Consider the following 25,958-nt stretch of genomic DNA (forward strand, 5'->3'; position numbering starts at 1 on the left):
TGTATGGCTGCAGGTGGAGTTGGTGAACTTATTTTCGTAGAAAAAGAATGGATCAGCATGTGTATTTGGACATTATTAGAAATAATTTAAAATGAAATGGAGAGAGCTAGGGATTAAAGACAGTTTCAAGTACTATCAGGACAATGATCCTAAACACACAGCTGTAAAAGTGCATTTATGGCTTCTATACAACTGTCCGAACCCCAGCACAATCACCGGATTTAAATCCGATTGAGATTCTGTGGAAGAACCTTAATCGCAATATCAGACAAATTTCTATCACTTCCAAGACAGAACTGAAACGGAGATTAACGGAAGAATGGAGGAAAATTAGTCCCCAATTTACTACGAAGTTATCCAGGAGCATGCCAAGGCGTTTGAGGGCTGTTTTGAGGCAAAAGGGGTGTTCAACAAAATACTGAATTGAACAAACCGAATATTAATGAGGCACTATGGTCTATCAGAAATAATGTAATAATTTTTATAATTTTTTATTATGCAACAGAGAAGATGTTTTTCATTTTGTTGTAATTCTATGTAATTTTACGGAGAGTATAATTTTAAGTTTATTATAGTGCACATTTTTACTTTCACTAATTTTATTTTGAAAATAACTAGTGTATTTATTTTAATCTTACATGCCAGTCAAACCGAATATTAATGGGAGCCACTGTATGTATTGTGATAATGCGATATGGTATAATTCTGTGTACTTCTACAGTGTAGCGATATAGAATGTTTATCGTTCAATTTTAAATTGTTTCCTCCGAATTGTATTCGGCATTACTTACTTACTTACAAATGGCTTTTAAGGAACCCGAAGATTCATTGCCGCCCTTACATAAGCCCGCCAGCGGTCCCTATCCTGTGCAAGATTAATCCAGTCTCTATCATCATACCCCACACGTACTTTAAGCGTAAAATCAAAACGTGGCAATACTGATTATTAGCATGATACACGTGACAATTTTAATGTATTTATTATAGGGTGAACAGTATAGAACAGAACAGGTTTCACAGCTGGCCGGTGGCTATGCGCGCGGAGATGGGGGACTCAAGGCCGCGCGAGGCTTCTGTTCTGCTCTATACTGTTCATCCAGTAGACGGAGAAAGAAAGTTCAGAGATTGTCATTATTTCAATGTCGATGTTTTGCCAGAAGTTATGGAAAATAAATGCTTTCGTATCATGGAATGAATTGTTTCACTATTCGACTCTTTAATTGCCATATCTTCTGTGTAGTATAAAAGGACGTTAAATAGAGAATTATCATTGCAATAATAAATATTCTTTGATATCTGCACGTTACATGTAACAAAGAAGTAACAAATCTTGTTACAAGTAAATTTAATGTTGCATCTTAAGCAAGTTGATACATATTACTGATATCTCAACACCTCATTTTGGAGGAAAAGGTGCTGGTTGTGTCATTCATTGGTTGACTGAAAGCTTCAAATCTCGTACTACTTCAATCTTATCTTATTTTTATGGAAGTCCACAGATCGCCGAATTCTATGGGTGTTCAAACTAATCATAAATAAAAGAATACAGTTTGTGGCAATAATAGATAAGTGTACGACACAATATTATATGTTTATCTTTATAATTGTCACGATAAATTGAAGGCAGTAAAGGAAATACACCACTTGATCATTCCTTGTATGGGCATTGCTGCATTTATGTATGAAGTTATGAATACGCTCCTACAAATTTTCCAATACAGATATGAAGATACTGTTTAGTGCATTCAGTTGTATATATTTTAATATTAATGACTAAAGCGTTTACATTTACAGAGAATGTTTGTATAAAGTTATGAATTTTGTGTTTTCAGGGATAAATATACGTTTCCATTGTCATTCTGTGTATTAGAGTTTAATTAAGTTTCCCGAGACTCTTTCTTCCCAAGACTTGTGACATTTATGTGGACATTCTAATGTTTTGCAAGGAATGGGAGTAATTTTGATATCATCCTCAGTACTTAACTAGAGGTTGTGATTAAGGTATAATACTACTGTTGTAACTTTAATTTCATTTTAATTATTTTGTTTTGTACAATCTAAATTAGCAAGCTTACGAGAGTTCCGTTTGGATCCATTATGGCAGAAGGCAGGGAAAGGTGTAGTACCTCTATGTTGAATCCGATACCAAGGGTTGCTAAGGATCCAACATCAGTGGCGTGCGGTGCAATTTTATGTGAGAGAAGCAATAATATAAATTTTTATATGCATTCCAAACTGATAACAGCCAACTCACTTAAATATACTTGAAGACCAAAGAAATTCTGCTCTCTTTAGCAGCAAAATCATCGATGATCTGGGCGTAGAAGTCATTATTGTGAATGGTTTCCAGTAATTTCTTCTCTATAGAATATTAATAATGAATCCGCCTCGACCAGTACAGGCGCTCAGAGAAAAAAAATTTGTGACATTTTAAGATTAAAGAATTCATAGTTCACGCGATTAAAATAATAATTTCTACAATAAATTTCTTCTTTTTCGCTTTATGAACAGGGGAAGAAATGCTTCCCTTGCCTTTCATGTACGGCACGCCACTGTCGTGATGATGATGGATCCGATACTTAGGTCCGAAAAGTTGGATGTTTCTGCTTCTTTAAATTGGTGCAAAATCTCAAAAAGAAACGAAAATCTGCCACAGTGTTGAACACCGTGAAAGAGTCATATCATGCTGAATTATATTGTTACAACTTTTGAAGAAAGATTGGGAGTTTTTAAATTATGTTTCCATGAATATGCTACTACTGGATGTAATGTGAAATAACAGATCACCCCACGTATTCCTGTTACAAATTAATAAGTATTACCATTATATCGAGACTATAAGTTTGCAGTATTTTGCAGGTGGGAGAAGGGGAGGTGGTGGGCGTCTCCTCTTCACTGTCGACTTCTGTCAAGCTGGCCACTCCAGAGAGCTGCTGCAGTGGTCCAGTGGGACCCACCAACTTGCTAGCCCTGGAGTCGTTAAAGGATAAAACGAGGGACGCTGGGACTATAACAGGTATTTTTACACACGCTGCTGGACTGTAATTTCTAGAAAATCTGCGTAAACTCTTTCTTCTCTGGACCAAACTTTTATAAAGTCTTGAAATTACAGATGTTTCGAAATTCTATTGGAGAATTAAAATGAAGAGAGAACAACCTAACTAAAGTCGAATTGATAGATTGTTATTTTCGTAAATAATAATTATAATTAAGTCTTCAGATGGAGTCTTTTTCTAAGGGAATAAAAGGCACGCCATGAAGGCGTATGGGGGCACAGAGGTACAGCTCCATTTCTTCAGGACCTTCGCACTAGAGTGGTGTTGCCGGTATCTCGTTACGACTGCTTTTACCCCCGAGAAAGACCTGGTACTCAGTTTGATAGAAGACTGAGTGGACCTCAGGCCGTTCTGGAAGCTCTCGAAACAAGAAAAACCTTGCCACTACTCGGGATTGAACCCAGGACTTCCTAGTCCATAGCCAATTGTTCTACTACACCTACTCGGCCGCCTCTACATTTATTAAATGTAATATAATTTTAATTTGTAGGATTATTTCTGTAAATATTGTAGATAAATAATATCTTACGATCAGTAGAATTGCGATATGATGGATTTTTAGAATCATACATGCAGTATCCACCTATTTCATTGTTGATTTTATTTTGTGAGCTGTTAATTATAACGTAAATTGTATCCATTTTAATTAAAATGAATTTATTACAGTGATATCTCTGTTAACCAAAGTAAAGGGAGCTGACCCTATTTCGGATAATAATAAATGTATAATCTTTTCTGAAGTTAAAAGTTTAGAAACTGACTCATAAGCTGTGTACATGAAAGCATCACGTGTATTTAAAACAAAAAAGTTGATATAATGCATACAGTAAGTACAGTATTATACAGTATTACCAAAATCTAAATATTGATTCTTCACTATTAAAAAAATGCCTGAAATTATTTTTTTGGTTTTTACACACGCTGCTTAAAAGTTGATATAGTGCATACAATGGGTACAATATTAATATAAATATTGATTCTTCACTATTTCTTTAAGAAAAAGCATAAAATTATTTTTTGGGTTTTTTGTTCGCTTCTTTTTCTGGCAACGATGTCATGCCTGCTTAGCGCTAGGAGTGCGTTTAGCCGCCGGCTCGCGTAAACAATAACACGTGTTGTTACCATCGCACGTATTCCTCTGACCTGCTTAGTGACAACAAATCTTCGGAACTGCTTCTACTTTGTCCTTATATTTTGTCTATAAAGTGTTGAAATTTAAAATAAATACAGTATAATATGAGTGTACCGCATTTCGTACATATATTCTGTGTTTTATAATTATATTACATAGTATAACGTTTTAATTTATTTATAAAGGTTTAGTTACACGACTTACACGTCTCCGTTAAACCGGTGTTTGGTTGGAAGAGGTTCGATTAATGGAGGTTTTACTAATCTACTATATCATTATACCACAGTCTAGTATATACACTCACGAAGCTTGAGTTTATGAGGGTACTAAAAACAATAAACTGTGCGGGTACTATTTCGCATTGTCTGTAATGAGGCGATAGTAGCGATCCTAGTGATTAGCAACTATCTATGGATGCATATTTACTACGTATTGAGCTTCATGACTGTATACACTAGACTGTGATTATACTGTAATTTGAATAGTTCTCAATAGGTATTCTATAAAATTGGTATTCTCATTTCGCTTTAAACATCTTTATAAGTACGGTACCAGGAATATTATTTTAGATCTTAATCGTTTAACACTGATTAAATGTAATAGAGTTTTTGGAATTGTAACCTATTATTTTTGTGTAATTTAAGTTTGTAGTCATGCACAAAAATTGTTTACAGTTAATCCTGATTGAAAATATAGACCATACCTGAATGTTTCCAAATTCTAGTTTCTTCTTAGTTAAACTCCAAGTTAAACATCGTATATAAAATCTGTTAACTGATATTTTGGTTGCCGGAGTAATTAACTGTTTATTGAGGCTGCCCGCGGTATTAGAGTCACTGCTGTCTTATTTCTGCGGGCTTATAGATCATTAACCTTGAGAATACTGGCACTACACAGTTCTTGGCATTACTTCCCAGCACATGGCTAGCACAATGAAGTACAACGTAGCTCTGTTAAACCAGGCTTTGAATTGTATGGCAATAATCACTACTCTAGCACAGTCTGTGCGTGGAGCCAGGACACAAACTAAATTCCTCTGCTCGACCAGGTAGATTATATAGCCACTGCGAGCTGTTATATTTGAATGTATGGGAGGGAAAATTACTCTTGGATACTGAATGTTAGTGAGTACCCTTATTGGGTAGGAAATGGTTGAAGGGGAGGGGAAACTCCCTTCAGGGCATTGGATTCTGCCGCTCATAACTGAAGCTAATGATGATGACCTAGACATAATGATGATGACTCGACGATAATGATATGTCCTTACCATGATTAATGATAATGATGATGAATAATATGGCCCCATTCCAGCTAATGATGATGATGATGATTTTGTGCATTACGTACAGCAGAGAATGGTTTGGGATCTACTTACTGTAATGTCCTACCCCTTCCATCTGCCGGCATCATCATCATTTCTTTTTTTGTACGGGAGACTGGGGGAAAGTTTTTCTCTGTCTCCATAGATGGGATGATTGAAGAAATAAAGTGGAACCCATTTATATTCTCCCTCTATGTAACACACCATTTGTTGTCCGATACCTTTAACACTTGGGAGCAGTAACGCTGACTTGAATGACATGTGTGGTATCTACTGTATGTACTCTTTCGCATTTAATAATTAGGTTGAAATGACACATAATTGCTGTCTACATGCTTTCACACCAATGTAAACTTTACCCATTACAGTGCGCCATATTTCTGCCCTGGAAGTAAATTTTAAAACTTACTAGTGCATTTATATGTTCGTAGCTTTCATTTCCGTCATGTTTTAAACATGATTAAGTATTTTTGCAATATATTTAATCTTAATCTGCTGAGTAATAATGTGCATACATTGGTAATGAATAATTACATTAATTAATTAGGAATGAGAATACAGTTATCATGAACGTAATTTTTATAGAACGAAAATGTTACACAGTTAGCACTTCATTACTAATTCAAAATACGGATATATTAATTCAGAACATGAAGTTATTACAGTTGCTTCCCTTTTCTCGTCTCTTTTATATCACATATTTATTTATTTATTTATTTATGCTAATATTTGTAATATAAAATATAATATACCCAGATAAAATTTTAGCTCACCCCTGAAAGAGTAGAACTCGTTCTCAGGGACAGATTCATGATTTTAAATTAAGAAGTATATAATACAATTTGTTTTATGTGTACTGCACAATAAGAATATATAAATTTAAATTTACAATTTTTCATTATAAACATACGTATTATAAAATGATTCTTGTAAATGAAAAACGTATGGCATATCAAAATATCTGATTTTCTACAAGTAAGTTATTTTATAAGTTAGTCATACTTCTCAGTTTTTGCCATGCTGGACGATCATTACCCTAATTAAATCATTATGACATCTTTTAACATTTCTGTTTATTATTCGATATATTAACAAGTTAATTTAAATATAAAATTATTAATATGTCGTTAAAATATGTATAATGCAGTTCAACACAGAATACAGGCTTTAATAATTTATTTAAAATTCGTTTGTAACTAGAGGTCAAATTTATTACAAAAAGAACTAAGTAAACTCAAAAATATCCAAAAGAAAAATAATATTTTAAAGGATATTTAACCACTGTGATATACAATACCTGGAAATGAGAAAGTTCACAACCTTGCGAAAAACACAATGCAATGAAGACCTTTATCAAGTGCCTTTCCTTCTATCAACTCTCATTTTACGAATCTATGGATCAACAATTTGTCTCTCTTTTTACAAAGGCAACATTTACAAGCCGTACAAAAGAAATCAAATAACCTCCAAATGTACAAAAACTTGTCAAGATGCATTCAAACATTTTTTATGGAACCAGAATAGATCACATTGTTACACAGTTCCATCTACACTGATTTCACCTATCCTATAATAGTCTTATTTATCTATGGTGTAATGATCATGAAGAAACTCTGGAATACATTCTTTTATACTGCACATCAATAAATCCTAAAATAATCTAAATTAAATCGTAAATACCAATCTCACAAGACTTAGTTATACAACCTATTGACCACTTCAACTCTGGCTACTGATAGCAGATATATAATACACGTATAATGAATATTGTTCAAAGCATCCTCTTCTGTCATAGGAAATTCTATCTGAATGCTACAGTGGACTTTGTTATCAGCATCCTGCTGGATTCATTCCGATCGATCGATTGATTGATTGATTGATTGATTGATTGATTGATTGATTGATTGATTGATTGATTGACGATCGATCCGATCGCAAGTTAAAACTTTGGTAGAAAGAGGAAATGAAGTGTAACTTCATTGCTAATATAATAACTGTTCTCAACAGCAAGTTTCAGTTATGGAAATTAACTTTTTCTGTAATCCTCTTGTTAATTCGAGTCCTAAGAGTAAACATAATATTGTTCATTATTAATTATTAAAGATAAATTTTATTTTTTAATATTTGAGAAAACAAAACTATTTTATTGGCTTATGTTGTGCTTTAAAACTGTAAAAAGAAGGAGATTAATGTTAAGAACATTATTGGAATTAAAATTCAATTCATAACTTTGCTTCTACAAGACTTGCTGTACTGAAGTTTTAGGATTTTATTATTCAATAAATAAATACATTCTTTCATTCTCCTTTATTCCTGGATGATACACGGAAACACTGCAGAATATTTATAAATATTGTGATCTTACAGGTTTTACTGTTTTCTAAATTTAATAAAATACATATTATTTTCAATTTTTGTTCCCCTAAAAAATTGAGGTTCCCAACCTCAGGACCCAGAGCTGCTACTGGCTGAGATCCAGATGTAGATTATTTCGGGACTGACTGTGTGTGTATGAGATCAGCAAGCCTGGGCTTAGTTTAGTGTATGGCTACAGAACTGCAGGGTGTTGCACGGTGTTTGTGTTTGTAATAGGAAGTGTTCAGTTCTGGGTTCATAACCTTTCTTGGGTCATGTTCCTAGGGTCTTTTGTATGCCCTAGGATCAGGAGGAGGTCAAGTGACCTTCTTGAGAGAAGGAACAGCATATTAGAAGCATGGCAGAGTGGTGAGTGTAGTGAAGGCCAAAGCTAAGATTAGTATACTTGGTACCTGAAAAAGAAATAATTTTTGTATATATTTATTCTAGTGTGTTACTTATGCTTTATATATTTTTAATACAAACTTGGCTTTACAACAGTATATTGGTAGTCATTTCACTCGAAACATATTTAACTGTTTAAGAATATTGGTAGTCATTTCACTCGAAACATACTTAACTGTTTAAGAATATTGTGAATATAAGCATTAAGTCACTTCATTAATATGATAACTACAGATGTTGGAGATATATAAAAACACTTCTCTGTATTCGCAGCATTTGTTTAGCTTGTGTTTCTTGTGTGTATACGTTATTTTCTGGCATTTTTGAAACGTCGAATGGATATATATTCATTCATTTCTTGCAAGTTGTGGTAGAAACAAAACTGAACTAATATAATCTATTTCACACTTTTTATTCAAATGCAGCTGTTTAATATACCAAATCGAAATTCATTCCTTCATTCATTTATTTTATTCCATAGATCTTACATGAGCAATGAAGCTTTAAGATGTGGAACAAGTCAAAATTTTACAATATTACAATTACAGTTTTTACAAATTTTTACAGTTTTACAATTTAGTAATTTTCTACAATTTTTACAATTTTGTGCAATTTTTTACAATATTTTGACGAGATGTAGTGAGATGAGGTGAGGTCCGAGGATTCGCCAAAAGATTACCCGGTATTTGCCTTTTGGTTGGGGAAAATCTCGGAAAAACCCAACCAGGTAATCAAATCAAAAGGGGGGGGGTAATCAAATCAAAGGGGTTGATGCCGATAACTCACTATAGACCATCTGGCTTCAGTCCCACGGTTGAGGAAAACCTCGGAAGAAACCATTCAATGTATTCTCTATGTTAAAATCATTTCAGGTCAATTCGTCCACAGCAAAATGTCCAATATACAGAAAGTTAATTACAAAAATGTCCACAATTAAAATGACCAATCAAATAAGGCCACTAGTCAAAATGACCAATATGCAGAAAGCAGAAAAATGTCCAGAAGTCAAAATGTTCAATATATAGAGATGTCCATACGTCAAAATGTCTAATATATTGAAATGTCCACAAATCAAAATGTGCAATATACAGAAATGTCCTCAAAAGCCAAAATATCCAATATGTGGTATGCACAGAGATGATTATTATTCAACATTCTTTTCGGAGAACTACACCACCAAGTTTACACACTTCCTATGTTGAATTCCTATGAAATAGCATTGCAAGACTGTTATAGAACCAATAATGTAGAGGAAGGTTTCTAATGTCAAAAAATGTTTTCTGGGCATTATGTCGGTATTTGGAGATTTATAGAAATCATAAAACAAGAACAGGATAGGACAGAAAATACCATTTACCCCAATGGTCACTTAAACGTAAAACACCCCTTAAACAAGAAGTATATTACTAACAAAGGCAAATTGAAGTGATTGTACATCAATATAATAAATATACGGGCAACAATAATGTGGAACAATATCTGAGGACACTTTCATATCATATTCAGCTACATGCTGACCACAATGAGGAAGAAAATTAGTAAATAAAATACGTAACAGAATATTCTAAATTAGCTTACATTTCATTGTTAAATTATTAAATTTACATTTTAATAAATATTGTTCTGGACATTTGTGATACCATACAATGTAATAACTCGGGACATTTAAGGTAATAGCCATTTAATGACTGTGGACATTTTTGTTACTGAATATTTAAAATCTATGGAAATTTAAGATAATGACCATTTAATGACTGTGGACATATTTCATATTGGACATTTAATGACTGGGAACATTTCTAATACTGGACATTTTTGCAGTGGACGTTTGACTGATAATCGTTAAAATTAATGCCTAGAAAAATTAACAAGTACAGTGTTAGATCATTTCAGTGATAAAAATTAATCCTAAGTGCATATATACTATATTGGCCGTACAAGTACTTCAGACACTGACACGGATTATAGAGACTCTCATTTACTACTTTTTCTATTAAATGTCTTTTCATTGTAAGAACCCCCTGTGATCTTGCCTCTTGTTACAATAATTAGGATTTGTGGGGAATTATGTACAAATTGCAAATTGATAGCAAGCAAAACGAAAGTTTTCAAAATAAACCTGCTCTGTTACCATCATTGTCTAGCACAACTTTTATCTGATCTCATCGAGATTCATACACCAGCTTCTGGTATCAGAAACAGATACCGATATTGCAGTCTTTCAGCCCTCCACTTTTTCTCTTCGGAATTTCAAGAAGAAAGGAAAAATTTATGGTTGTAAATCGAGAACAATTCCAACAGTGTTACTCCAAGCTGTTAATGTAGAATTTACATACTGTGTGAGTCTTATCCATAGCATTTCTATAAAAATGCGCATAGTGATTAATGTACAACAAAACATAGTGTTGTTAAACACCATTCTTATACGTCATACAAAACTGATGTTTGTGCCATGTAATTATTGGATGCAGTACCTATTTCCTGGTTGGAGTTTTTCCAACAAGACAGTGATTAGTAGCACAATAGTATCTCCGAGCAGAATGACTATTTTTATTTTTCTTCAGATGACTTTATTATTTAAATATGAATTGAACTTGTTTGTCCCTAACTAACTTGTGTTTTTAAAGGTGATCTCCAACATTTTCATCAGTGATACCTGTTAGTTTACCTTATCTTTCAACTTTACTTTAGTCATTTTATTCCCCATCTAAAATTGTCTTTTTCTGTCTGTATCCGATTTTGTAACTACTTTCCTTGTCATGCAGCATGCAGATGCTTAAGTTCCATTGTTGTCTCTTTCCAACCATATTCTATATTATTACAATGTACCGAAGTACATATGACTAGTGGCTTGTGCAGCAAATACTGCTGCAAACTAAGTTCGTTAGACGTTCAAATAAAAATTTTTCAGATTTATTTTCAATGAAGAATACTTGTCTTTTTGATAGTTATTTGCTTCCATAATAATGAAACATACTCCCTCTGAATGGATTTTTTAGGCCAAATGCTTTTTCTTGAACCTATCCAACTTCAGTTTTTGAGTTTCAACGCGAAAACGCAAGTATCAATGTCAGGACGATAGCAGTAGCTATTTCAGGTCATTGTGGATTGTAGGCAAAAGTTAAAAAAATGTCAGGTTTGCTAAGCTTTCGAACAATAGCATTTTCGTATAGCTGCTGCATGTAGAACTTGAAATGTAGAGCGTAAAATCATTTTATTCTACTAAGAGATCTTGCTGAAATGATTTGGAGACAACAAAATTTTCTAGGCCTCGTATTTTATCAGTAAGTAATACCTTTTGATCTTTCCTTAGGAAGTGTAATTTTTGCGCTCTCTCGAGCCAATACTGAAGATAATGACACATATCAATATCTACACTACACCGCCATTAAGTGTATGAAAAAGACCCAACCCCACTGGGTTAATAAGTATAAAAATATTTGATTTTTAATAACAATATTATTATCTTACTTAAGTTTTGTAGTTATATATCGCAGCCACTCAAATTATAGAAATGAAGATCTAAATTAAGATATTCTCTACATTTACTTACATAACCACAAAACGTTTCACTTTCATGTCATCAATATAGCATCAGTATTATGTACAATAAATGAAAAATAGATGCATCATGATATTAACTATAATAATATTTAATTTGTAACGGTAATAATGTCATCAAACGACCTCAAGTTTCGTAGATTTGAATATCCAATACACAGCTGTACTCAGAAAATTATACACTGCAGAATCAGTTTTTAATAACAAATTGAATTGAGCTCTAAATATGTCGGCAATCCTGCAGGTCATGGCCTTCGTGTAATAGCCTATTGTTTATTGTAGTGTGTGTTTTGTTCTGAAATTCAATCAAGTCGGCCGTGATTGAATAAACTTAGTTCTCAAAACTGACAACAGATGGATTTTGGAAAATAGGAAAATTATGTAGGAAAATTGACATTTCACTGAAAACTACTACTTTTCCGAAAAACTTTGGATGCCAGGCATGAAAATGAGGGGTCTCTGATTAAAATCCGTTCAGTCGTTTTCCCGTAATTTCCATTACCAGTTCAAATTATATATATAGATATTTCCGTACAGAGGGAACCCAAGAGGTGGAACTTAAACTGAGAGGATTCAATCCGAAATCGTGATGGGAATCCGGTGTGGCTTAGTGGATAGAGCGTCATTACGTAGAGTTGAAAACCTGGGTTCAAATCCCGGTGAGATTTTTTCTCTGTTTCACTCATCCTTCATCAATCATATTCTGTCCGTATATTTCTGATGTTCAAGGTTGCTTTTACAGGCGAACTCTTTTCTTCTTCTGTAATGTCTAATCCATTATCAGCTTTGGTAGTCTGTCCTCCAGCATACTTCTTGGCATGGCCTTACCTCCGTATCAACATAACCATTTCCACGTTATAATATCTAAAATTACCTTTTCTGTTTATCTTATTCAGAGGTTTCAGATCTTGGAGTTATTCAGTATTGGTGCAGTGATGAAATAATTACTAATTGGTGAATATAAAATAGTTTTAAATAAATTAATCATGGTCTGTTCCAAAATTCTGTCATGGTATTTTCTGGGAGAAACTGTGCAAGGCCAGAAAAGTCTCAGTCAGGATAATGTTTGCAGGGAATTCGTTCTGTATATGAGAACCCATATATTATCATTTGTAACTCACACCCTACGACTTTTGTAAATAACACTCACTGATTTATCTTTTGTTTACATATTGCAGAACTGTTTCACCATTTAGGAACAAAGCATGAAAATAACATGCCAAATGAATTTGTTATTAAGATGATTTCAGTTCTGTGGCTCTGTATGTTACAATAATTTGGCAGTTATAATAGTAAGTTAAGCCAGTACAGTTACGTCTGCATTTCTTAACCAGCACTTAGGAATTTTGTAATCATGTGATAGGTTTTCAACAGAACTGATTTATTCATTCTGGCGTGATGTAACTGGATGGAGGAGTTTCTTCATTTTAGTGTGAACAATCCATGTGGAATTGATTACTAATTGTCTGCCCTTGTCGCCTTCTCTTCATGATTGTTGGTTGTGGGTTTCCACTTCGTGTACGATTATGTTTTCTTGACCTTTCTATGAACTGATTTATTGTCTATTATCGTATAAGTGACGCATCTATTTCTTCTACTATAAAATACTGTGTTCATTTTCCAAAATAAGAGATAATTCAGATTTTTAGTATGGGGGAAAATAACGTAAAAATTATATTCTTTAACTGATTGTTGATAAAACTTTTTTGGCAACACGGTGATGTGTCTTTGTATAATTTGTAGGAGTAAGATTTTGGTATATAGATAGAATTGGTTGAACAGGATTTAGAACTTGCCAACCGTCCTGTATTTCCTGGGACAGTCCTGATTTCGGCCATTGCGTCCCGCGTCCCAAAATAATTTGCACACACCTTAAAATGCTCCGATTTCATGGCATATTAGATATTTACAACTGATCTTCGTTCCTATCATAATATTGTTAGATTTAGTCTGGATTGGAAGATATTTCCACAGTCTCATACAGACATGCTTCCAATATGTGACGAAATGGAGAAATGACTCTAGTATGCATGTTCAAGGCAGAAATTTAATTCTCGTTGATGTGTCAACAGAGTGACGAGTGCATTGATCATAATACACAAGTTAGGACAGGTTTGATGACAGGATACATACAGAATCATCTATCCTCTGTGCTCATCTTATGCACTTTGACTTTAGTTTGGCGCCATTCAGTATTATGTCCACTTTGTTCCACTTGATGCATCATTTATTGATTTCAAAGGAAAAGTGGAAAAGAAAGGAAAATTTATACAACCACTTCTACGATCAGTGAGGACAACAACAAAGATTTGTAATATCGTAGCCCCTCAAGTATGATAAGATCTGATAGCTCTGGTGATAAATCACGTAAATCTCTGTGTTTTCAGAGAAGAGTGGCTGAAATATTTTGTGTAGGTAGGTTAGGATAGTTCGTATTAGTTCAGTTTACGTTAAATTTATATTAGGTTAGTGATTACATCAATATGATGGGTTTCTAGTAGTTTCCAACGAGTTAACATTTCTTTTATAAGGGATTTATACTGTTTTTCAACTTTTGTGGTTATTTTGCTAAGTTTTGTAATTTTTTTATATATGAATCGAGGTGATTCTGTTAATATAATTCTCTAACACCCTTAACCTCTGTTTCTCTCTTAAAGTGAGAATCCAAGTTTCACAACCATACATAACAACCAGTAATATACTGTTTTATAAATTCTAACTTTCAGCTTTTTGAAAGCAGACTGAATGACAAAAGCTGCTCAACCGAATAATAGACATTTCCCATATTTATTCTGCGTTTAATTTCCTCTCAAGTGTCATTTATATTTGTTACTGCCATCAATAAAAGTGATATTTCTCGAAAATTATTACAGTTAGTCTTTTCTCCCTTCTTAAAGATAGGTACGATTATGGACTCCTTCCATTGTTGTGGTACAATTTTCTTTTCCCAAATAACAAGTACAAGCTTATAAATTTCACTAGGTAATGCGTTTCCATCCTTTTGAATTAAGTCATCAATACCTGGAGACCTGTACTTTTTCAGCTTTTCTATCGCAATTTCGACTTCAGAAAGTGTGGGTTCAGGTATAAATAGCTCATCAGTTTATATTTGAATATCAGTTATTATTATTTTTGTTGTTGTTATTATTATTATTATTATTATTATTATTATTATTATTATTATTATTATTTTCAACCCTGTTCTCGGCACTTGCAGCCCATTAGGTATGAAGCCCCTTCTGTGAACCAATAGGAGCAATCTATGCAGGTTGGGCACACTCTTGGGTAAATAATTAAGGTTACCAGATGCTCGTAACCCATAAGTGAAAAACAGGTCAGATTGATTCAAAAAGGACACACAACATTGTAGAAATTCTATATCTTGTGATCTGTTCAGATTAAAACGACCACTTGAATCTGCAAAATTGGCATTTACTTGTTATCGTATATAGGCTGATACTATATATTTATCTGTGCAACAAAACAAAATCATTAAAAATACAGTTAACACAAAATCAATACAATTACAGTATAGTACTTTAGTGCCAGCACTGTACAAATGTATGTATGAAAAATGCTAAGCTGTTTTTTTTTAACAAATTTTACATATACAGTAATAATTATAAAAAAAGCTACATACATCGCTCGCCATATTTTTACTGACAGATGACTGAAAAAATTCTGAAGCTTTCATTAAACTCGGGAGAATAATTTTATATGTTTACAGTTTCATCATATTGATTTTCAGAGAAAAAAAATTAAATTGTGGCTGTGTATGGACACTGACACTGACACTGGCACTGGCATGGTGTCAAAAGTGTCTAACCGAAAGTTAGAAAATTAAATGTTACCTCTGGAAATTCAGTCAAGAATTATTTCTAAATTGCTAAATGTTAAAGTATTTCTAAATTTTCAAGGTATTATATTCTGTACAAATTATATTTCAAAGTTTTTTCTAACCGTATGTATACAATTATATTTCCCTGAAAATTGTACACATTACTGTGGATTAGGGACATTTACCATACAACCATTCTTTCCTTCTTTTGTGATGTATCAATCTTGCTAAGAAGATTTTTTTTCTCTGTTAAATAATTATAAAACCGAAGTTTTATTCTCAGTTTAGAATTATGTTTTTAAATGGATTTATTTAAAATGAAATGAATATGACTTTCTCATAAAACACGGACATTTAACACACTTTCAAAAATAATATAGATGGCAAGACAGATCAAAATACAGGCATGTCCTGACCTGCTAAATAAGGACATCTGGTAATACTATGAATCATTATGGAGCAGTAATGAATGAATTGGCTGGAGGAACTGAATTACTTCAAGAAAACCTTGAAGAACCATTTTGTCAACCACAGATTCACTGTCCTTGTCTGGGTTCGAACCCTGGTCACCTTGGTGAAAGATCGTCTTCTAACTAAGCCATTGTTAGATAAACAAATATGTGTATTGCAATCGATTTCTTTTCCTTTCTCAGATAATGTTTCGTGGACCTAAGCTTAATTTAATGGTGCTCATGTTCTAAAAATAAGTATTAATGTACTAAGAAATTTACACCGCAGTTATTCTTGCTTCCTATTTCTTTCTTCTTATTGCAGTATAAATATAAATATAAATATATATATATATATATATATATATATATATTTATATATATATCAAAGTTAATTTGAGTTAAGATATTGTTTTTGTGAAAATATAGACCTGTTTATTTTTAGGATAAGTTTAATTTTATTGTTCACAAATACTTACTGTCTTGTTTCTGTTCTGTTGCAGACGTGTGCAGTGGAGGGGAGTTGCCTGAGGTAGAGATAATCAGCCTTCTGGAGGAGCAGATACCTCGTTATCGACTGCGAGCTGACACCCTCACTCAGTTTACAGGTGTGCAGAATGCTAATAATAGTAGAACATAAATGTTATATTTCCTGCTTAGAGCAGTATTGGCTTTCTTTCCACTTTTTCACTATTAAATTTAAATTGTTCTTAATGGACAAGAATATTTAAATTTTTGAACACCAGCTGTAATAATTTTTTATTGTTGAAAAATGTTGAGATATTGTAAAAATAATAGTTAAATACTCGTTCGTGCACCTTTTCCAAACGTCAGCTAAGTTGTCATATGTTAGTCAACTACAGAGATTTTTATCATTTATTGTGTGTGTTTCAACCACATATTAAAACAGAAAGGTCCAACATTTTAAAACTGTTCACTGTTTTCATCTTCAGAACCATTTACAACATATATACTCGTACATATACAGAACATTCCTATGCAGACTATCCCAGTAGTCACAGTCGGAATATATGACGGTAGACACAGCTTCATTTCTTATTCTGTCTGTCCACTTCACACACTCTATCCTCCTCCATATCCACATTTCAAATGCTTCTAGTCACTTCTCTTCACTTCATCGTAATGTCCATGTTTCTGCCCCATACAATGCTACACTCCACACGAAGCACTTCACTAGTCTCTCCCTCAGTTCTTTCTCCAGAGGTCCACAGAAGATGCTCCTTTTTCTATTAAAAGTCTCGTTTGCCATTGATATTCTCCTTTTGACTTCTTGCGAGCAGCTCATGTTACTGCTTATAGTACACCCCAAATATTTGAAGCTGTTCACTTGCTCTACTACCTCATTTAGAATTCGCAAGTTTACCTTCTTTACTTTTCTTCCTATGATCATGTCTTGTTGGCATTTATCTTCATTCTATACTGCTCACAGCTGTCACTCAGCTCCATTAGCATATCCCCTTAGTATCATCTCCTCTTCTGCTAACAACACTATATCATCAGCAAATCTTATACACTTTATTCTTCTTCCTCCTACTATCACTCCTTCCATGTTCTGAAAACAGTTCTTCACTAAATCCTCCAAGTAGATGTTGAACAGGGTAGGTGATAAAGGGCATCCTTGTTGTACTCCTCTCCCTATTTCACTTTCTTCTGACATTTCTTCTCCTATCTTGACTTTGACTCATTGTTTCATATAAAGGTTACTGAATAGGCTCGTCTCTTTTCAATCCACACCAATTTTATTTAGGATCCCCATCAGTTTATTCCAATCCACTCTGTCAAATGCCTTTTCTAGTGTACTGCTATTTATGTTCTGCAGCATTTCTACATGTTGCATATAATTTTCACGAAAACCTGAACATTCTCAATAGATTATTGGTTGCGTCAAAAACTTTATTTAACAATATTTGCTCTTAATGACTTGAACTATATACAACTCATGAATTAATTATAATACATTTCCTTCTACCATGTATATATCGCATTAGTCACTTATCATCTGGGAAGGAACAGTTATTCTGTGGATCAATTTTGTACAGATAATCTGAACAACTATGTGGAAGTAATCTTATGCCTATTAATAGGATCAGATGAAGATGTAGGATCTGTAGAAATTAATAGAGTTATATTGTTGCAGTAATAGTTAGTCAAATTAACAAAATCAGTGAAAAGAAATGAATAATTTAATTTGCTGTAAGTTGCAAGAGTTTCAGAAGAAAGATTGTTTTTTTAATCTGTTTGTGTTAGCCTTCGCAACTTCTTCATTAGCTGTGTAACAATGTTCATGAAGGTCATTGAAAGATCCAGGAAGAGGTAGAAGTTGTAGGCACCAAGTCTGGACTGTACTGTGAATGTGATAGAGTAGTGAGATAAAGCCTATAAAGCCTCTTATTTGCTTCTGTGTGGCAGTGTGTGGCCTAACATTGCTGTATTATTGGAAACCATTTATTTTACCCTTCGAATTCTCTTCAATTGCTGTTTTAAAGCTTGGAGTGTCAAAATATAACATTCTGAGTTCATTTTTGTTCCATATTCCAGGTTATCAACATGGATAACACCATTTGCTTCCAAAAAAAACTGATGCCATGAGTTTTCTGGCCAAAGTCCGTGATTTGAATTTATTCTGGGATGAGTCTTTGTGTCGATATTGCATGGATTGACGTTTCGTTTCTGGTTCATAATGGTGCACCATGTTTCGTTTCCTGTCACTGTGTTATGAACTAAAGTTTCGCCTTCATTCTCATAAGGCGACAGAGTTTGCTGGAAAATTTCAAATGTCTGAACTTTCATTTCAAGCATGAGCACCAAAGGAACTCATCATGCACAAATCTTCTGACATCTGAGGAAAGCAATAATGTGATGTACAGGGTCTTGTGAAATGCTTATCTTACCAGGAATTTCTGGCTGAGTGATCTGTTGATTGTTCTTATATCTGTTTCACTTGTTTCCTGTGAAACTCATGGTTTGTCAATGCAGGTCATTCAACTCTTTGTCACACAAATCAGATGTTTCTGCCTCGCCAACTTTACATCTGTTGGCCCAATGACGCACAGTGCTCATATCAACATCTCTGATGACTTTCCACTGGAGCAGCACCTTCTGTTATGAAAAACTTGATAATAGAATGTTGCTCTAATGAGAATCCTGCACAGATCTCCATTTCTTACAAAATAATTGCACAATCATTCATTGCAATGACTTGTCATCAATTGAATTGCTAGAGGAGAAGCTACACTATATGTCACTACATGTCGCAGGGCACTATCCTCAGTACAACTTTATTCAATATTTATAGAAATGACTTACCCTCCCTATTAGAGGAATCAAACATGAAAACAGCACTATTTGCAGATGATATAGTTTTGTGAACTTCCGGATCTTACAGACATAGAAACAAAATTCAAAATTCTGCTCTTAAAGCTCTAACTCAACTACATGAATGGAATACATTAAATTTGATGACACTCAATTTAAGCAAAAGTAACTACCAAATATTTTCACTTGGTAAAAAAGAAAGAGAATTCAATATCCAATACAATGGCCAACTCCTTCCTAGGACTTATGAATCCAAATATCTTGGAGTTATTTTCGATAGTAAGTTAACATGGAGCAACCATTTGAAATATATTTCTGAAAAAGCTCGTAAAAGATTCTTCCTTCTAAAAAGACTAGCAGGAAAGAAATAGGGATGCTCTAGGAATACTTTGAACACTACATACAAAATGTTTATACAGCCAGTGCTGACATACTGCAGAGAAATTTTAATTACTTCACCTTTCATAAACGAAATAGAATATGTTCAAAACCAAGCTCTCAGGCTCATTACTGGTGGAATCAAAACAACTCCAATAGATTCTGTGAGATTCCTCACTAATATTAACAGCATCAAAATGACATTAGAAGAAAAAGCACTGATCCAATATGAAAAACTTATCAGATTACCAGGAAACAATTGGCATTCATACAGTCCTCTCTGTAGATTGAAAACTCAAAAAAGTTTCATATCCATTGTTCAAGAATTAAAACAGAAAATCAATATCCCGAATTAAAAAAAAAAAACTTACAAATTAAACCAAACCCTTTAACTCTATTAAATATAGAATATAATCTAAATTTAACAGAAGAAATACTGAAATCAGAAGTAAACACTGAAATACTGAAACAATTGTCTTTAGAGACAATTAATATTAGGTACCCTCCACAAAACTGGCTTCATTTATACACCGACGGATCCTTGATCTCCAGAGAACAAGGTGCCGGTGCAGGAGTTACGTGCTGTCTCTTCTCACTTTATAGATCTCTTGTATATGGAACAACAAGTTTTGATGGAGAAATCGTTGCAATAAGTGAAAGTCTCAGGAATCTTCTATTTCACATCAATAAATTTAAGAATGCAGTTATATTGTCAGACTCCAAAGCAGCTATTCTATCAATAGTCTCTAAACACACACCTTCATCTCAAACAGCAGAAATAACTAAAATGCTCTCTCAATTAATATCACTCAATAAAAGAATTGTATTTCAATGGATACCATCCCATTGTGGAATCCTGGGAAACGAGAATGTGGATGCACTAGCAAAGAAGGGCAGCACTGCTACTTACAGACCTGTTACTAATCTACATATGACTCTGTGAAAAGATTTATTAAATCTACATACATAGACTTCAACAAACAAAATTTGATAACACAATCTCAAGGGAAAAAACGGAAATCTCTTCATCATAATCCACAGTTAATTCCCGATTTACCACGAAAATCGTCTGTAGCTGCATTTAGATTGGCAACAGGCCATGATTGTTTGGCCAGACCCCGCATAGAATTGGAATATATCAGTCCCCTAACTGCCCATTGTGCAACTCAAACCAAGAAATGGATTTGGAACACCTCAAAATCTGTGCGTCATTGGCTGACCATGATAATATCTTTGAAAAATATTGGAGTGCAAGAGGTCAAATGACTTTATTGTCAAACGCTTGGCATTAGAAAACAACAACTTTTCATTCAACCCCTTACATAGCACTTCGTCATCATACTTGACTCATGCAAAGAACATTGCCGAAATACATGTTTTAGTCATCCAGTACTTTCCACCTAATTGACAATACTCTATTCTTCTTCACACTTGCTCTTGTCATAGATAATATCACAAGAGTTTTTCATTTTATTGGTAAATTCAAGAGCTCGAAACACTTACTTGTCAATCCAAAGAGAATGAAAGCCTCATGTAATATTTAATAAGACTGCTTCATAAATAGAATAATATATAAATAACCAATAAAACAAAAATAATGAACAGTAACTCATACAGAGCATTCGTTTACATATTATAGGTCGACCTGGCGGTGCACTATTGACAGGAAGACCATGCAACATGCAGCAAACTGTCTCCTGCACATTCGGCAATGCAGTTCATTCTCTCTGTAGGAGTGGTGTGTTGACGTTAGATTGAATGTTATTATTGTAAGTGTGTTAGTGAAGTGTTTAGATTTAGGTTTAGGAGTGGTCTTTTGCTGCTGTTGCTATGTGGAATGGTAACATTAGAAAATTTTCTTGCAAATCGCCTGTTACTTTTCCTCAATCACTCTTTTTGAAGTAAATCTGTGGCGCCATGTAAATAAGCTATTCTAAACACAATCAGAAAAATAATACGCAATCTAATGTTAACATAACTACTCCTAAATCTAAACACTTCACTAACACAATCAGAAGAATAATGTGCAATCTAACGTCAACACAACCACTCCTACAGAGAAACTGAACTGGACTGTTAAGTTTGTGGAAGATGGTTTGCTGCATGTTGCATGGTCTTTGTGCCTGTTGCACGCTACCTGGTCGACCTACATTATGTAAGAAAATGGTCTGTATTATTCACTTACAGTGTATAATATATCATCGCATTTATAAATAATGAGAATATTTACAAATAAGACTAGAGCAATCTAGTGTCAACTACTATACCTATACATAAACAAAAGATACAGTGAAATAATGAAAAGATTAATTTTATTATAAACACAGTGAAATTTAGTAATCTTTATTGCATATGCTCTTGGATGGCTTCCATTCGCCTTGCACAATGAAATTTAAAATGATGGAAATTTAACTAAATGTGTAATTATGGAAGTGAAATTCTGTTCAAGTAAATTTATTGGATGTACTGTACTTGATACTGAGGAAATCGATGTTGATTTTTTGTTTCTGAGTTTACTGATAATTAGGTTTTGGTGTTTCTTATTGATTCGAAGATACTTATTACGAACCATCAGCATAAGACAAAAGTTGTTGTTTTCTAATGCCAGGCGTTTGACAATAAAGTCATTTGACCTCTTGCACTCCAGTATTTTTCAAAGATATTATCATGGTCTGCCACTGAAGCACAGATTTTGAGGTGTTCCGAATTCATTTCTTGGTTTGAGTTGCACAGTGGCCAATTAGGGAACTGATATATTCCAATTCTATGCAGGTGTTTGGCCAAACTGTCATGGCCTGTTGCCAATCTAAATGCAGCTACAGACGATTTTCGGGAATTAATTGTGGATTATGACGCAGAGAGTTCCATTTTTTCCCTTGAGATTGTATTATCAAATTTTGTTTGTTGAAGTCTGAGTATGTAGATTTAATAAATCTTTTCACATAGCAATACGTAGATTATAAGACAAAAGTGACAATATGTAGTCGACAATACTGGAGTAAATATCTCTGACTGATTGAAATTCAGCGTATTCTACTCTTTAAAGGCGAAATGATACACGAGTGAAATGATCACTTTAATGTATTGTATTATTGAATTTTCTAAAATATCATATATCCAAAACCTTCATCACAACATAACCTTTGCAAGAGCATCAAATCAAATATTTTGTTAACACAGATGTCTATTATGGCTCATTAATATAGTCTGTGATACAAACTAGCAGACCTGGTTCTAAATCCCAGCAAGGGAAGTATTATGTGTTTATATATCTCCTTCCATAGGGTATGGATACGTACCTTTTGGTCTTATCCAAAGTTATGCTTTTGTGGTAAAATGGTTGCGTTATTTTAGAATTACTGTTATTTATGAATATCTGATTTTGGTATGTATTTGCCATGGAGGCAGTGGAATAAAGAGTTCAGTTTTTGAAAGATGAAGTAACATATTGAATTTGTTTTAGTGATTGCAGAGAATAGAAAGCAGAGCTCATTTCATTGTCTGCTGGTATCAAGCATTGGCTGCATCAGACATAGAAGAGGTCATGTATCATGTTAGCATTACCTTCATCGTGGGAATTGAAGTCATGATTCTAAGTCACCTCAGAGATCATTTCTAGTCTATGTCGTCCATGTGAAGTGAAGAATTGTGTTTATGGGAACGTTCATAATATGGAATTTATTACCTGCTATGATTGCATGATTTTCCAGCACTATGGAAGTACCAGTTTTATTGAATGTATCAAGAGACTGGCTATTCAGTAAATGTATTCTCATTGTAACGTAATAACCAGCTCCAGATCAACAAAGACAAAACAGTACAAATGACGTTCAGGAGGGGAGGTAGAAAGACGGACAACGACATGCTCTACTACAAAAATGAACCACTAAAAGTCACCAACGCGTTTAAATATTTGGGAGTAACACTGCAAACAACGACAAAGTCCTTCCGGATCCATCATCAGCAACATCAGCAATCAAGGCAATATTTGATATTAAGAATGTAAGGCAGCTCAGCCTGGACACTGCTATTAAACTCTTCGAGGCAAAAATTGTCCCGATAATAACCTACGGCATTGACATCATATGGACCAACCTAAGCCTAAGAGATCTCAGAACTATGGAAAACGTCAAAGCGCGGTTCTTAAAAGCAGCTCTCGGGATCTCAAAACACGCGCCATCGAGAATAGTCTACGAGTTGGCGAGGGAAAATTTCTTAATAGAAGACCTATGGTACAAACTGCCATCTACCAAGAATTCGACCAGACTGCTAGAGGAAAGGAGACAGAAAAGAGACTAGATTTGGCTTGACTTCTATAGCACGAACGCGATGACCGACAGAACTTGGGCAGGACCCAACCAAGAACTATGACATACAATAACAAGTCTGGCGATCCATGGCTACCACCACAAACTCTGCAAGACCCAACACTACCACTCTCCTAGTCTGGAATGCGTGTGCGAGCTCTGTGATCAGCTCTGCGAAAAATATCACATAATAAAATGCAAGAACAGAATCAAGTCGATTAGCGAATACAGCAAAGAATAATAACAAATCAACTCTTGCACACTTGTGCGCATTTCTTCTATTATTATTATTGTAACGTAATAGATCAACTGGCAGAGCAAGAAATTGAAACTTTAAAGGCATTTCTACAAAGTGTTCATGTGGCTGCTGAAATATACAACCAGCATCATGCTTTTTACCCATCATTTGTAAGAGGAGGAAATTCATAGTGAAACATAGTGGAATACGTGTTGTCAGCAAATAGCTGGATACACTACGAAGATAGAATTCTACAAAGTGTTTAAAAAAATCAGCTTGATGCTTCATACAACACTTAATAAAAGACGAACTTAAAAAGAATAATAAAAATAGCAAACTATTCAGTTATTTCTGATTGTCCCCAAAGTGAAGTTATTGCTCTGTTTCAACTATGTTTTATATAGTTGCTTTGTCTCTAATCTATAAAGGATTGGAATGTTCACAAGCCAGGCTGTTAACCTCTGGTGCAAAGGTAGCAAATAGATTCGTGGTACGTTAAACCAAAGGTCCCGGGTTCGATGCCCGGCCCCGGAACAATTTGTCCCTCGAAATTATTCAAATCAACTTTACAGGGAGTTATACCTGAAATCTTGATTTGCAAATAGATTCGTGTTAAGAGGTTGTTCTTGACGAATCCCACTTAATTCATTTCCTCGTTGAGTTCTTTTTTTCCGAGATTTTTCTCAATTCTGAAGCTGATGACAAATGATCACATGGCGAATTCTCGAACTTTCCATGTCAAATTACCGTTTCACTATCATCAATTCCATTGACACTCTTTAACCCTGCAGTTGTTACGGCTGTGTTAAATAACCAATTAAAAGAAGTCCAGATTTTAAAACTTTGCAATCAACATGATGCTATGATGAAAACTTCCATCTGCATAATTGTTTGAACCTGTTGAATACTTCACTCTGAGAACAGTATGAAGAACACTGGTAAACCAGGAAATATCTATTTTAACCTTTCATAATTAATTTGTTTATGTTTGTGCTATTTATTGTGCACTTATTTGAGTGCAGAGATGACATTAGCAAGCTTCTTATACCATATTGGAAAATAGTGAAAATGATGGCCAAAAATTTCTTTATTTCTGGTGAGGAAAATTAAAAACAAATTTTTCCAATTTAATATGAAATGAAAAGAGAGAGTGTTCAATTGTGAGGAGGCAATGGAATATTAGTGGAATCAGAATGTTGGAGGGAACTGAAATATCTTCAGAGACGGTATGTGGTTTTGTTTTGGCTAAGAGTGTTGAATACATCCATTTTATTGAAGGAATAACTAATAAATGTCACTATGTAAACGTTTAAACGAAATCTATGAGATTAAGATTGTATATGTTCAACTTTTGATTTGTGTTTCTTCACATAGTAAATCTTCCATCTGAATCATAAATGATAAGTTTGCTTTCACTGCAGAAAATTGTAAAATTCCAATATTCATTACTCTTTTCAATGAACTGTTATGCAAGAACAAATATTTCTCTATTTTTTTAATTGATAAGGTTTAGAAACCTTGCCATGATAGTCACTTCTGCGTAAGGCTCTCCTCATTATATCAACAGTAACAGGAGGAGGAT

The 25,958-nt window shown here is 33.9% G+C and overlaps 1 protein-coding gene across 2 annotated transcripts in view; it reads left to right on the forward strand.

Annotated features, from left to right (window-relative positions):
- Positions 1 to 25,958, forward strand: part of milt (trafficking kinesin-binding protein milt) — a 344,681-nt gene that overhangs the window by 58,893 nt on the left and 259,830 nt on the right. Inside the window, exons 2-3 of one of the 2 annotated variants that reach the window (XM_069833015.1) lie at positions 2,860 to 3,016; positions 16,621 to 16,725. In XM_069833015.1, coding sequence (XP_069689116.1) covers positions 2,860 to 3,016; positions 16,621 to 16,725 — 262 coding nt within the window. Of the gene's footprint in view, positions 1 to 2,859; positions 3,017 to 8,072; positions 8,234 to 16,620; positions 16,726 to 25,958 lie in introns of those variants that run through there. The other variant, XM_069833017.1, reaches the window with a different exon arrangement.

The sequence above is a fragment of the Periplaneta americana genome, chromosome 8, assembly GCF_040183065.1.
Source record: "Periplaneta americana isolate PAMFEO1 chromosome 8, P.americana_PAMFEO1_priV1, whole genome shotgun sequence".
Taxonomy (NCBI): Eukaryota; Metazoa; Arthropoda; class Insecta; order Blattodea; family Blattidae; genus Periplaneta; species Periplaneta americana.